The following is a 14,378-nucleotide window of genomic DNA, read 5'->3' on the forward strand; positions in this document are numbered from 1 at the left end:
TCCATTTGCACATTAAATCTGTTGCTGCCGAGAGAATAACTGAGAGAGACATGACGGCTTGGGTGGCTCCAGTTCCCTTTCGTGATTGAGCAGTGGAGATGGGGTTGCTTTCCTGTGATGTCCCACTTCTGTCGGTGTCTCTTAAGAATCTGAGTATCACGCTGCATTGGGCAGGGTCCCTCAATTTAAAACAATGGTGTGTCAGATGAAATGGCCCCCAAGATAAGCCAGTCGTTTGCCTGGTGCCCATGTGCGGGGACAGTCATCTGCAGACGTGAAGAAAGAAACTGGCCGCTGTAGAGCTGTGCATGTCCCTCCAAATGAACACACAGGCTGTGCTCCTTGTTGTTTGTGGCAAAAGAGAGATGTTTTTCAGACTGAGTATGATGCTTTAACCTTAACGTCTCCTCTGTAAATATGCCTCCTCATCGCCTCTCCCCCGCTCCAGAGACTTTAACATAAATGTTTGTAAAGCTCACCTAATGTTTTCAAAATAATGTCAGTTTTTCATGGGTTCTTTCTGATTGGTAGTTTGATGATGTGCATCCAAAGTCTTTAAAAGAAGTATTTAATCCATCATGTCTAGTTCTAGATATTTATCCAAGTGTAGTGGTCTACAAATAAGTGAACAAAATGCAAATACATATGAAAACAAAGACCAAGCTAACCTATTAAAATGATAGTTTTATAATGTCTTCTCAGGATAACAGTGTTCTTACAACTTATTAATGCTTATTGTAACTAATAACACACAGTGCTTATCAGGTGTTTATTGGGCGCCAGACATGTATTATTATAGAATACAAAAAGGGATTAGATTTTGTACTTCTATACAAAATGTTAATATGTATATATTGTGTGTAGATGTATCCAACTATGCACGTATGCAGTTTATGGCATATACCTATTCGCTAGAAAATTCTACAATATTTCAAAATATAAGTGATGATTACAGGTGGAGGGAGACATTGTAAAAAAATAAAAATTTAATTTAAAAAGTTGAATTAAATAAAAGTCTCAGCCACAGTTCTGCTTCTCAAGAGTCACATGTGGCCAGATCCTGCAAGGCCGAGCAGACAGAACATTTCCATCCACACAGGTAGCTCTGTTACACAGCACTTGACTGGAATCTCAAACCCTCAACAGTTCCCTGTAGAAACACTCAACATCTTCATTAAACATCTGCTTGGAGCGTATGTGTTTCTTCCTTCTGTGCCTGAGGTGGACCACGGGAATTGTGTGATCCTGTTGAGAGGCTGGAGTGAGGCTAAGAAATTGGGAGCTCATTTGAGCTGAACCGCCACACCATCTGTGCAGGCTAACAAGAGTACCCCCACATTCTTCTACAGTGACTGACTAACCAGCTCAGTTTTGGGGTACTGACTCATCTTTCTTAAGTAATGAGAATGATGAAAGTTCCAGAAAGATGGACCAAAAGTCATATTATGTCTCTTATTCCAGAGGTTTCCCGTATCAGAAGCTTCTAACTAGCGTGATTCTTAAGCCTATTTGAGGACTGTTATTTTCTCATAGACATCATGTTTCTTTTTTATGTATTTTATTTTACTAGTATTTCTTGTGGGAAATACTAGTACAGTTTAGTCCCATTTTAAGGTCACCAGACAAGTAGAGCCACCACCTGCCAGAGCTCTGCTGGCTGTGGCTTTGGCTGCTGTAGAGATGATCTGAGTGGCCTTCAGTGTCATTATAGTGAATTTTTTTTGCCAGCTTCCTGGTAGCAGCAAGTATGACAGTTCTTGTGAGTATACTATATTTTCATCTTTATTTTGTTTTTTTTTTCTCCTCCTTCCCTTTCTTTTTCTATCTTCTGCTCTCGTGCCCTCTACAATTATTTTTCTTTCTGCTTCATTTACTAATCTCCACAAAGCTTGATTTAGCTGAGGCATTATCTGGAAAGCTACCTCTGCTAAGAACCAGTGCCCTGGCAGGTGGTGGTTCTACTAGTCTGGAAGGTGATGTCTTTTTCTCAGTTTTGATACTACATTGGCTTCTCCCACTTACTAGGCTGTCTGTCTTTCCTAACAGAGACTAAGAGATTGATTTACTGTGATATTTTGTCACAATAATAAAGAAGTATGTTGGTTGATTAGAGTTACTTAACTAAATCAGTGATAAAATTAGAATCTAGTTAAATTAAATTATTTTTTCTCATCTTGTGTTTTGGTGACATACCAGCGTGATGCCAGGATTTGCGTTTTCTCGCTCATTGCTCAGATGGGAATGTTGCCTAGAACTTTGGTTTGTAAAGGAGACAACAGTGTAATGACTGCTTAACGTAGCTCCTTGATGCTCATCTTTGGTCACCTCCCTCATCTTAGAGAAAACATGTCCCCGCCAATTTTTATTGCAATGTCCTTCCTGTTTTCTTCTTCCTCTCTTGGTTTTCTGAGGCAGGCTTTGTAGTAGGGGCTAGCCATAAACTTGCAACTCTCCTACCTCCACCTTCTATGTTCTAGAATTGCTGGCTTACATCACCATGTTTCATGAAACACGGACGACGAACTGGCAGTCCTCGGGGGCAGTAACATCACTCATGAAACAGCCCCTCCCTCTGTCCCTGAGATGGAACATGTCACAAGAGTGAGAAGAGATAGTTTTGTCTTTTTGCAGAATGAGCCAGAGTGGTTGCCTTATTACTTTCAGCCGGGGCCCCTTTAACTTTCACTATAATTGCATATTGTGCGGTGAAAAAAGTGACTTGAAAACTTTTGAGGTCAGTAATTAATAGATTTTTCTGTTATCGTTGAGACAAAAAAAAAAAAAATATGTCTGAATTGACAGACATTGATTAACCTGCTAAGGAGCCCATGTCCTTTTGGTCTTTTGAGACAGATTTTCTCTGTGTCCTAGAACTCACTTTGTAGACCAGGCTGGCCTCAAACTCACAGAGATCTGCCTGCCTCTGCCTCTGCCTCTGCCTCTGCTGGTATTAAAGGTGTGTGCCATCACACCTGGCTGGCAAAGTCACTTAATCAAGAACAGACTGTACTCTTATGGTGTGCACAAATAGTAAAAGAGAGCCGGACACAGTGAATAGTGATGATGGAGCCACTTATAGAGATACACAGTAATGTAAAGAATGTGAAAATTCGGGGGAATGTACGGGCGAGGTTGTAGATGAGTGTCCATCCCGCGTAAGCTTTAAGAGGGGGGCCTGAGGAATGTGCTCAAAGAACACCCCCACTCCTGACTTCAGACAAACTCTCAACCTCTCTCAGCCTGCAGCTCTCTAACATGTAAAACTGAAGTGATGATGTTATCCAGGGCTCCTGTCATCATTTTCTGAAGAAGCGGAGAGTTGAGGAACGAATTAGAGATGTTAATACCTGTTCTCAAAACAAGCTGCAAGTCCCCCACCTCCTCCCATGACCAGCCAGGCCTAGCCTTTTGGTATTGCAATACAGCACTGTCATCTAGAAAGCATATACTCAAGAATTGGGCAACTGTTTTGTTGTTGTTGTTTAAATCACATATTATAACTTGGTTTTACACCCCCATAGCTGTCCTTGGATACATGCAGCCATGAGCCTTAGGTTAGACATAGCTGGAAACTCTTCATGCTTCATTTAGGAGGCTTGAGCTGGAGAGAGTTTTATATGTAAAGGCTTGGCAATAGGCAGTGATGAGCAAGAGAAGAGTCTGTGTTGTGAGATCAGGGCTGAAGTTCGAGTCAAGCATGACAGGCAAACAGGCTACACCTGTGTTCATCACAGAACCAGTGAAGCTCTCTCTGTCTGGGGTAGGTAATCACTGGCAGATATTTCTCAGCCACAACCACCTAAACGTATCTAAAAGTTAGACCAGAAAAGAAGTATGTTTGAACCTTTGAGAATTCTTAATAATATGAAAACTTTCATCTCATTTTGAAATACCTGTAATCCCACTTCTCATAGATTGGAATATATTTATATATATGTACTTTAACTCACAGTAGTAAAGTCACAAATAGCATTCTGTTATAGAATGTCTACTTACTATCGATGTAGTACTTTTGTATATGTCGGCCATAATTTGTGTGTAACCAGTCCTGTAATGCAGGTTTATCAGTGTCTATATATTTTTTTATTGTTGCTATAAAATGCCATCAGTTTTTATGTCATAGTCCTATAGATCAGAAACCTGGCAGAGGTTTCACTAAACAAAACTTCGTTTTCCTGGCAGTACTGCATTCCGGCCTGGATATGGGGGGAATCCATTTCTTCATCTCAACCTCAGTGGGCTCATGCCTAGCCCTACCCGGTCTTTTGAGTTAGCAGTCATTGTCTTCATAGCTATGTGCCGTCTGCTTACCTTCTTTCTTCCCCTTGGACATGGGACAACCATGTGATTTCATTAGGCCCATCTGGATGATTCAGGTTTCTATCTCAACACTGTGCCATCTGGTTAGCAGCCTTGATTCTGTCTAAAATGTTAATTCCTTTCTTTTTTTTAACATCATAAAGTAACATCATTCTATTTAGGTGATGGGGACATGGAAACTCGAGGGAAAACAGCATTGTACCTGTGTTTTGTTGCTGACATCTAAAAATAACACCATAACAATGGCAAAGCTCTCGTGATTTTCCATCTACATCAGTCTCTAATTACATCTCAATCTCTTCAAGTTAAACAGATGGCCAACTTTTACCTGTAAACTGATATATATAGATATAGATAGATAGATGGATAGATAGATAGATAGATGTAGAGATATATCCCTACATTATTTATTCATCACATATAACTTATAATCCTAATAACTATTTGATTTAGAATGACTTAATAATTTGTTTCTGAGTTAGTCTATAGACGATAAGATGTCACACCCTGTCACTAATTATAAAGACCTTCCTAAATTCTCTTGATAAAATCTTGGACTGTTTTCTCGCCTAAGCTGAATGGGCAGCAGGCCATAGGCATTGAAGGCAGCCTGCCCAGGTGCCACTGCTTCCTGCATGACCTCATAATTTCCCATGGCATAATGCTAAGATAGAACCATCAGGCTTTTGCTTGTGTTTTTTTTTTTTTTTTTTTCCACTTGCTAGATGAGCCCACAAGCATTTTTAAGCATTGTAATGCTCAAGGCTAGGAAAAGGTAGGGGTACAGTAAGAAGCAGGAGCAAGCTAACCTTAAGGACCCTAAACTTAGAATAGAGTGGATAGCTGATCATATCTGTCCAAACAGCCACCCCACCCCACCCTGCTCTACCCGATGTTTCTCACAAACAAAGCCAGAAGAGGGTGGCAAGCAAGTGGCGAGCAAAACCATATGTTCCTCCGCTCCAGGTCAAAGCTCTTTTATCTTCACACAAGAGATGCTGTCATTTCTCTGCCTTTGTGACAAGAAGAAAAAAAAAAATTTAAGGGATTTCAGAAAAATACAGCAATGAACTTCACAACAGAACAGTGTTACTTTCCCGTGGAATTGTAATAATCACCTCAGGCATTAAATTTGATTATCAAAATAGAAGTAGCTACAAGGGAAAGAGTACTTACAAAACACTCCTACCCAGAGCCATGTGTGTTGGCACGTGTCTATAAGCTAAGCACTAGAGAGGCTGAGGCAACAGCGTTTACTGCAAGCTCTAGGCCAGCCATAATTGCGTGGGACTCAAAATGACATGGCTTAGTGTGACTGTGTCAGTGACCCTGGGCTGGAGGTCTGTTGAGCTGGAGCACACCTCAGAAAGCTGAGACCAGAAGAGCACTGCCTTGTAGTTCAAGGCCATTGTGAACTAAATTAATTCAAAGCCAGCCTAGACCACATAACGAAACCTTATCTTAAAACCGCAAGAGGAGCTAACTAAATAAATAAGCAGTAATATATATGTGTGCATACACACACACACACACACACACACACACACACATACACATACACATATATTCCACTCCTTCTCAGTATATAATACTTCCTCAGTGAACATTGACGGTGGTAGGATGGAGGGAATTGAGGACTCTCCTCCCCTCTGTGTTCAGTGTCTAAGAAAGGACCTTCTTGGTAAAGCATACTCCAGGTATATCTTTGCTGACATTGAGTTTTCAGTGGAGATGTGGGTTTCCTTGGCTTTAATCCTCTAGAAATAGAAATTGAAAATGAAAATACTTTCTATACAGAAAACAAAGAGGTTAATACAGAGCATGTAGAAGCATGTGTTGTTGTGACGCTCATGTGGATTGGAGTGAATCAAGCACAGTTCTGGGGCCTTTTCATTTGAACATCAAAGAACACAGCACTGTCAGAATGCCCACACCAAACAGGCAGTCTAATTTACTGTTTAATAATGCATGGACATGCCAGGCTTCTCTTTGCAGTTCCTCTCCCCAGGGCTGTTCCAGCTCAACTAGTTCCCAGGCTATTAAAAATTGATCTGGTTTCTTTCTCTGATATTCGGGGAAAGAGAAATAAAATTGATTTTATTTTAGTAGTTCTAAACTATTTTAGTAGTTCAAAAGTCTTTTTAGTAAGACTTTTTCAAAAGTAGTTTTAAACTCTCCACATTTCAAACAAAGTTTAAGAGTGCTTAAATAAGAAAGTGCTTAAGAAAAGTAATGAAGTGAAATAAACTTTAAGTTAGAGATTTTGGGAAATGAGTCAAAGTGGAGGTGAGTCGTGCTCAAGTGCTTCTTGGATGAGTAAAGGGAGAAGGAGGTTACAGTGCCATGTTCAGCCTCCCAGCCAGGACCATGCTGGTTTATTGGAATCACCAAGTATGTGTCTGGGTGGTGAGATAGGATTAATGACTGTCTTCATGTTCAAATGCCACTTTGTCTTTTCTTTTGGCTTCTAGCTTGGGGGGACCTGGTGGTCTCCCTCTGTGGAATGTTAAGTCTCCCCCATCTTTTTATCTTTCCCTCTGTGTTTGGTATCTAATAGGCCCTGAAAATACTTGCATCACCATTAACACTACTGTGTGTTAATTGCTATTTCATATTTCAGAAAATACTTAAGTTGACTAAATGCAAACATATGTGTGTCAGTTCCTAGGGCTTATTTATTTTTTTAATTTTTATTAATTATAGTTTATTCACTTTGTATCCCCCCTGTAGCTCCCTCCCTCCTCATCTCTCCTCCCCTCTCAATCCCACCCTCCCTCCCCTTTCTCCATCCATGCCCCTCCCAAAGTCCACTGATAGAGGAGGTCTTCCTCTCCTTACTTCTAGTGTTTATTTTATGTTTGGTTTATGTAAAATAATAGTAGATTTAGATCATTGCTGGAGGCTGATGGTGACTGAATATGTGGCATATTCTAATATATAAAATTTTACTATTTCATAGAAAAAATTTAAGTAGTATGTAACCACTGTAGAAAATTAGCCACTGAGAGAATTAAAAAGGAATGCCTAAATAGAAAATGAACACTTACCATTTTGTTTTGTTTTGCTCTTTGAATAGATGAGCTCTCTATTTTTTCTCACACTACTCTCTGCACCACTCTTGATCTGCTCTCTTAGTTCGTGAGTCCTTGGAAATGTTGAGTCATAACTAGTATATGCTAAAAATATAGTTTTGCATGATCATATTTTTGTGAACAATGCTCTAAAATGTTACCTTTTTAATGGAATAAAAATATTCTGGCAGACTTTTACTCACAACCAAACTCTGAGGCCATGACAGCCAAATATCCTTCTTTTTATCCTCTTTTGCTGCAAGCAGTTCTTTTCGGGAAGCAAATGTCATAGCCTGCCCTTTTCTCAACCTCTGAAGACTCCTGAGAGGAATTTTAAATAGACTGTCACCTTTGTCCCTCTAATCTTCTCTAATGAGGTGTTAGATGGACCCAAGTGGAAGATAAAAGATACAATAAAGGATGAAGGGAAATATAGTTTCTGTAACTATATTTTATCCTAACTGTAAATGTTAGGATAAAAATCTCACAAGTTATTTATGGTCATGTTTAAAGTCCTGTTTTGGGGGCTGGGCAAATGGCTGTTAGTAAAGTGCTGGCCCTGAAAACATGAAAACTGGTGGGGAGGAGTCTTGAACTCATTGGCACAGGAGGCAATTTCCTGAACAGAACACCAACAGCACAGCCTCTAAAATCAACAATCAATAAATCATTAAAGCTTCTGTAAAGCAAAGGACACTGTCATCAGAACAAAACAACAGCCTACAGACTGGGAAAGGACCTTCACCAATTCTATATCTGACAGAGGGCTAATATCCAGAATATATAAAGAACTCAAGAAATTAAACAGTCACAAATCAAATAATCCAATTAAAAAATGGGGTACAAAGCTAAACAGAGAATTCTCAATAGAGGACTATCAAATGGCAGAAAAGCACTTAAATGCTCAACATCCTTAGTTAACAAGGAAATGCAAATCAAAAACAATCTGGAGATTTCACCCTTCACCCATCAGAATGGCTATGGTCAAAAACTCAAGTGACAACACATGCTGGAGAGGATGTGGAGAAAGGGTAACCCTTCTCCACTGCTGGTGGGAATGTAAACTTGTACAACCACTCTGGAAATCAATCTGGTGCTTTCTCAGACAATTGGGAATAGTGCTTCCTCAAGATCCAGCTATACCACTCCTAGGCATATACCCAAAAGAAGGTCAAGTACACAGTAAGGACATTTGCTCCACCATGTTTGTAGCAACTTTATTTGTAATAGCCAGAACCTGGAAACAACCCAGTTATCCCTCAATGGAGGAATAGATAGAGAAATTGTGGTGCATTTATACAGTGGAATACTACTCAGCAATGAAAAACAAGGAAATCATGAAATTTGCAGGCAAATGGTGAGAACTAGAAAGGATCATCATGAGTGAGGTATCCCAGAAGCAGAAAGACACACAGAGTATATACACACTTATAAGTGGATACTAGACCTATAATGTAGGATAAACATACTAAAATCTGTACACCTAAAAAGCTAAGCAAGAAGGAGGACCCTGGGTAAGATGATTAATCCTCACTCAGAAAGACTAAAGGGATGGACATTGGAAGAAGGAGAAAACAGGAAACAGGACAGGAGCCTACCACAGGAGGGCCTCTGAAAGACTCTACCCAGCAATGTATCAAAGCAGATACTGAGACTCATAAGCAAACTTTGAGCAGAGTGCAGGGAAGGGGGAGATAGTAAGACCTGGAGAGGACAGGAGCTCCACAAGAAGAGCAACATAACCAAAACATAACCAGGGGCCTTTTCTGAGACCGATACTCCAACCAAGGACCATGAATGGAGATAACCTAGAACTCCTGCACAGATGTAGCCCATGGCAGTTCAGTGTCCAAGTAGGTTCCCTAGTAATGGGATCAGGGACTGTCTCTGACATGAACTCAGTGGCTGGCTCTTGGATCACCTCCCCCTGAGGGGTGGGGCAGCTTTACCAGGTCACAGTGGAAGACAGTGCAGCCAGTCCTGATGAGACTGGATAGGCTAGGATCAGATGGAAGGGGAAGAGGACTTCCTCTATAAGTAGACTAGGGAAGGGGCATGGGAGGAGAAGACAGAAGGAGAGTAGGATTGGGAGGGGCCTACAGCTGGGCTACAAAGTGAATAAATTATAATTAATGAATAAATTAATGAAGACTGGGTTCTGGTTGTTTCCAGATTCTGGCTGTTGCAAATAAAGCTGCTATGAACATGTTGTTATCAAGTCATTTCAGTATTACCATATTTGAATTTTTCTGAATAGCTCTGCCTTGTTACAGTGGGTGCTCATTTTCTTCTGTAGATGACACAAACTCCCTTGCTGTCGAGCAGAACTTGAAAATTGTTCTTGAAAAACTTGAAAAAGCATTGTTTGGATGGAATGGATCCCTTTCACAGATTTTTTTTTCATCATATTATCCTTTGAAAACATTCACAATTTGCATGATAGGAGTTATTCCACTGGGAATTTATGGTTTTGTAACAGCTGTCATCGTTCAGAATCTTCAAATGGTTTGTGTAATTGTTAGTGTGATCAGTAAAATATATCCTTCATGTTCCACAGTAATTTATAAATTTGGATTGCTATTTTTAAAAAGAAAAATGCTCTGTCGAGATGAATGAGCTGTGATGCTGTTAATATTTCATCTAAGAGCCTCATCCTCATTAATTCAAGAACTAGTAAACAAGCCATTGATGAATCAAAGAGACATATTTAAGGCATTTTTATTTTTGAAATATTATGTAAGTATTGATAAATATCTAGAAGCTTACAGATTTTTTTTTTCTTTACTATGAAAATAACCAACTTGATTTTAGTACTGCTTAAACACCCACTGTCAAGTTTAGGATGCCTCAAAGCTAGACAAAGCCACAGGTCAGAATGCACAGCTGGCGTTTGAATTCTTCTGATAGAAAAGCATCTCATGAGAAAATTATTGTCCCATACAATTCGTGTTAAACAAGAAAAATAGATCATGCTAGAGACTAGACCACCCAGAAGAACACAGTATCCCAGAAAGCAGTGAAGCATTCTCTTGTGAGTAGGCCAGTGCCTCATCTTGTACAAAGCTAAGTGCGTGCTGAGACCCTTCTCCTGCAACTTGTTTACAGAGATCCTTCAGGTGGTCACCACCACCGTGGTCACCGTGGTTACATTCACTCTCTTTATTCACAGCCTTAGAGCTCATCCTTGATGGCTTTAGTGAGCGTGTTGGCTGCTACTGTGTTAGAGCTGGTACGTCATCTTGGAGGCACTCAACCCTCTCTCTTTGGAATAACTGTGCCTGAGAATGTCCCTCCATTATGATTCTTTAAAGGGCTTTCATGAATTCTTTTTGACAATGCTGTTAGTATAGTTAGCCTTTTTTTTTTTCAGGTGGCTGCACCTTTCTGTTTGATTGATAGTTTTCTTGAATAATTACCAACAGCAATCCTTTTGTTCTTTGCCTGCAGGTACTACAGCGCAACCATCCTGCAGATGTCTGGAGTGGAAGATGACAGACTTGCAATATGGCTGGCTTCGGTTACAGCCTTCACCAATTTCATTTTCACACTAGTTGGAGTCTGGCTTGTTGAGAAAGTGGGTCGCAGGAAGCTTACGTTTGGTAGTTTGGCAGGTAGGTGCCTGGATGTAGAATCCTGCTTTAAAATACCTTCCAGAAGTGACGGTGACTCTCTCAAAGGAGAACAGCAGCATCTGAGAGTGAAATTGTGAGCCAGAGAGCACAGAACTAAAATGATTGACAGAAAGCAAATAAATAAAGCTAAAATCCTTTAACTAGTTCTGGGATAAGTGGCTAGAAACAAGACTGTGACAGGAAAGGCATTAGCTGTAAGGAAACATTTACTGGGGATGTATTTCTGTCAACAGTTGGAGAGCTGCCAGGAGAAGGAGAAGTGAAGAGCATAGCCACAGTTTTCTTTTGCCTTCTTTGACATGCTTATCATTTATGATATTATTTTGCAACATTGTATTTTTTATTTTGGAATACTGTGGAAACAAATATAAGAATCTTCCTTCACAAAACAAGAAAAGACTTTTTGAAACAGGCCAAAATTCTAGGGCAAAACTTGATGGGTAAAATGTGTTTGATGTGATAGCAAAATAAGGAAAAACCTACTGTTCCTCTGTAAAGGATTCTGTAAAGAGACCCACCTTTAACATTGTCATTACATGATTACATCAGGTATTTTATATTTTTTTCAAATGTACAAACACATTTGGCTGTCTTCCCATAGCAACCTTATATTTGAAGTAAAATATGTTTTATACTCAAACATAAAAGAGTTTAGCATAGCATTTACTAAATTCTACTAAAACAAAATTATATCTAAAACCAAATTTCATCTCACAAAACTGCTTTAGCACTTAATACAGTTTTTAGTGAGAAAACACATTCTGATTTCCAATCTCAGTTACTGGGAGTTCAATTCTTTCATTCTTTTTCCTCAGCTAATGTACTTACAAATACCTTTTTATTTATAGACCTGCCCAGAGCTGTATCTCTTTATGATCTCACATCTAATCAAGTGAAAACCATGATAAACCCATCACAAATAACTTGGGATAGTTTTTTTTTAATAATTTTTTAAAAATTACTGAAAAATATTTAATCCTAGTCAAAGACACTTCTAATGAAAAGAAATGTGAACTATGTACTCCATAAGTATTTTCAGTAAGGAACACTTTATAGTTTTCAGATATGTTAGTATTATATTGACTTGTTTAAAGAACTAAAACTCTTCTTCTTTTTTTTTTTTTTAGCAAACTGTAAAACAGTTTTTTCTTTCCATGAATAGTGGAAGGGCTCTATCTAAATCAAGATATTGATTGCTAAGATTGCTAAGACTGCTAAGTCTTAGGAAAGTACAAATGCCGTAGTTTTTTTCACCATGTATTCTGTGGTATAATATTCATGAAAACATCTCTGATAGGATATATCCCTCAGCATAGGCAAGACTATGTATTTGAAAGGGTGGTTTCTTGGACCCTGTCTGAGCCACAAAAATGTGGTCTGCAGTAACTTCCCCTGGTAGAATTAAGGCACATTTATGAGAGCTGGGATCTGGGAAAGAAAAATTACTTCTACTGAGTAATTACTCATGAACCAAACCCTATGCCAATTAATTTATGTAACTTGTTACACCAAATGTTTTTTTTTTCCAGAATGATATTTATCCAACATATTTTACTTTCCAAAGAGAATATCTGTATTAGGAGAGTTTTACCAAAAATCCAAAATGAACGAGTATACTTGGTTAAGAGAAATGTTTATTGTAATAGGGCCCTAGACCTTAGCACAACCTACTCCATGATGGAAGTGCCATCCAGGCTGTAAAACTCAGCAAGTAGACAGTATCACCTGCCAAAGCTAAAACAAAAAACCTTATCCATCAATGTCCATAGTTCTGGGAAAGTCTCAAAATGTGCTAATCATGCTTTTAGACTTCTATAGTTCTGATTCTGACTATTTTTGTTAACTGAGGACATTGTTTTTGTGTTTAAAAGCTTATCCTTAGAAAGGCTTGGGACTATACTGCAGTCCCAAATACCCAGTATAGTCACTGGCTGGCTAATAAAGACTTACTATTGGCTTAAACCCATGTCTGAGCAGTCCTCTCTGAATCACACATTTCTCTTAAAAAGTGAGGAACATCTGGGACAAGCTGGAGACCTGTGTGCGAGGGGGTAGGCTCCTGGGAAGATATGGGGATGACTGTAGCTGAGTCTCCTGGCAGCAGGGAATATGAGACTAAAGTATCCACCTCCAGTACCCAGGCAGGACTTCCAGTGGAAGGAGGACACCAACCCACTTATAAAACCTTCAAACCAAAATTTACCCTGCCAAGAAGGTGTACAGGAGAAAAAATGGAGCAGAGATTGAGGGAAGGGCCAAAGAATGACTAGGTCAACTTGAGGCCCAGCCCATTGGAGAGAGCCAACTCCTGACACTATTAATGATACTCTGCTATGCTTGCAGACAGGAGACTAGCATAAGTGTCTTGTGAGAGGCTCTGCTTAGGAGTAGATCGAAAAAGATAGAGAAACACAACAAAACATTAGGCTGAGTCTTGTGGAAGAATTGAAGGAAGGGTAGAGGGAACTGAAGGGGCTAAGAACTCCACAAGAAGACTAACAGAGTTGACTAACCAAGGATCATGGGGGCTCACAGAGACTGAACCACCGAACAAAGAACCACCATTGAGTGAACCTAGGTCCTCTACACAAATATAGCTGATGAGCAACTTGGTTTTCATGAGGGTCTTCTAGCAATTAGAGAGGGGACTGTCTCTGACATGGACTCTGTTGCCTGCTTTGGTATCACTTTCCCCTAGCTGGGCTGCCTTGATGGGCCTCATTGAAAGTGGATGTGCTTCATACTGATGCTACTTGATATGCCTGAGTGGGCTAGTGGTGGGGTGCTCCACTTTTTTGAGGAGAAGGGGAGGGGAGAAAAGGAAGAGGGTGGGAGGATGGGACCAGGAGGAGAAGGATGGCTTTGATAGGGATGTAAAGGGAAGAATTTTTTTTAACGTTTATTAGTTGTACTTTATTCACTTTGTATCCCCCCCATAAACCCCTCCCTCCTCCCCTCCTAATCTCACCTTCCCTCCCCCTTCTTCACGCCTACCCCTCCCCAAGTACACTAATAGGGGAGGTCCCCCTCTTCTTCCTTATCATCTTAGTCTTTCAAATCTCAGGGGTGGCTGCATTGTCATCTTCTGTGGCCTCCTAAGGCTGCTCCCTGCTCAGGGGAAGGTGATCAAAGAGCAGGCCAATCAGTTTATGTCAGAGGCAGTCCCTCTTCCCATTGCTATGTAACCCACTTGGACACTGAACTGCCATGGGCCATGTCTGTGCAGGGGTTCTAGGTTATCTCTATGCATGGTATTTGGTTGGAGAATGAGTCTCTGGAAAGACCCCTATGTTCAAATTTTCTGGTTCTGTTGCTCTCCTTATGGAGTTCCTGTCCTCTCCAGATCTTACTAACT

The 14,378-nt window shown here is 40.0% G+C and overlaps 1 protein-coding gene across 2 annotated transcripts in view; it reads left to right on the forward strand.

Annotated features, from left to right (window-relative positions):
• The window catches only part of Slc2a13 (solute carrier family 2 member 13), a 265,113-nt gene that overhangs the window by 177,515 nt on the left and 73,220 nt on the right, over positions 1 to 14,378 (forward strand). For both annotated transcript variants that reach the window (XM_060388794.1, XM_060388795.1), the window contains exon 5: positions 10,839 to 11,002. In XM_060388794.1, the coding sequence (XP_060244777.1) occupies positions 10,839 to 11,002 (164 nt within the window). The remainder of the gene's footprint in view (positions 1 to 10,838; positions 11,003 to 14,378) is intronic.

The sequence above is a fragment of the Meriones unguiculatus genome, chromosome 8 (genome assembly GCF_030254825.1).
Source record: "Meriones unguiculatus strain TT.TT164.6M chromosome 8, Bangor_MerUng_6.1, whole genome shotgun sequence".
NCBI lineage: Eukaryota > Metazoa > Chordata > Mammalia > Rodentia > Muridae > Meriones > Meriones unguiculatus.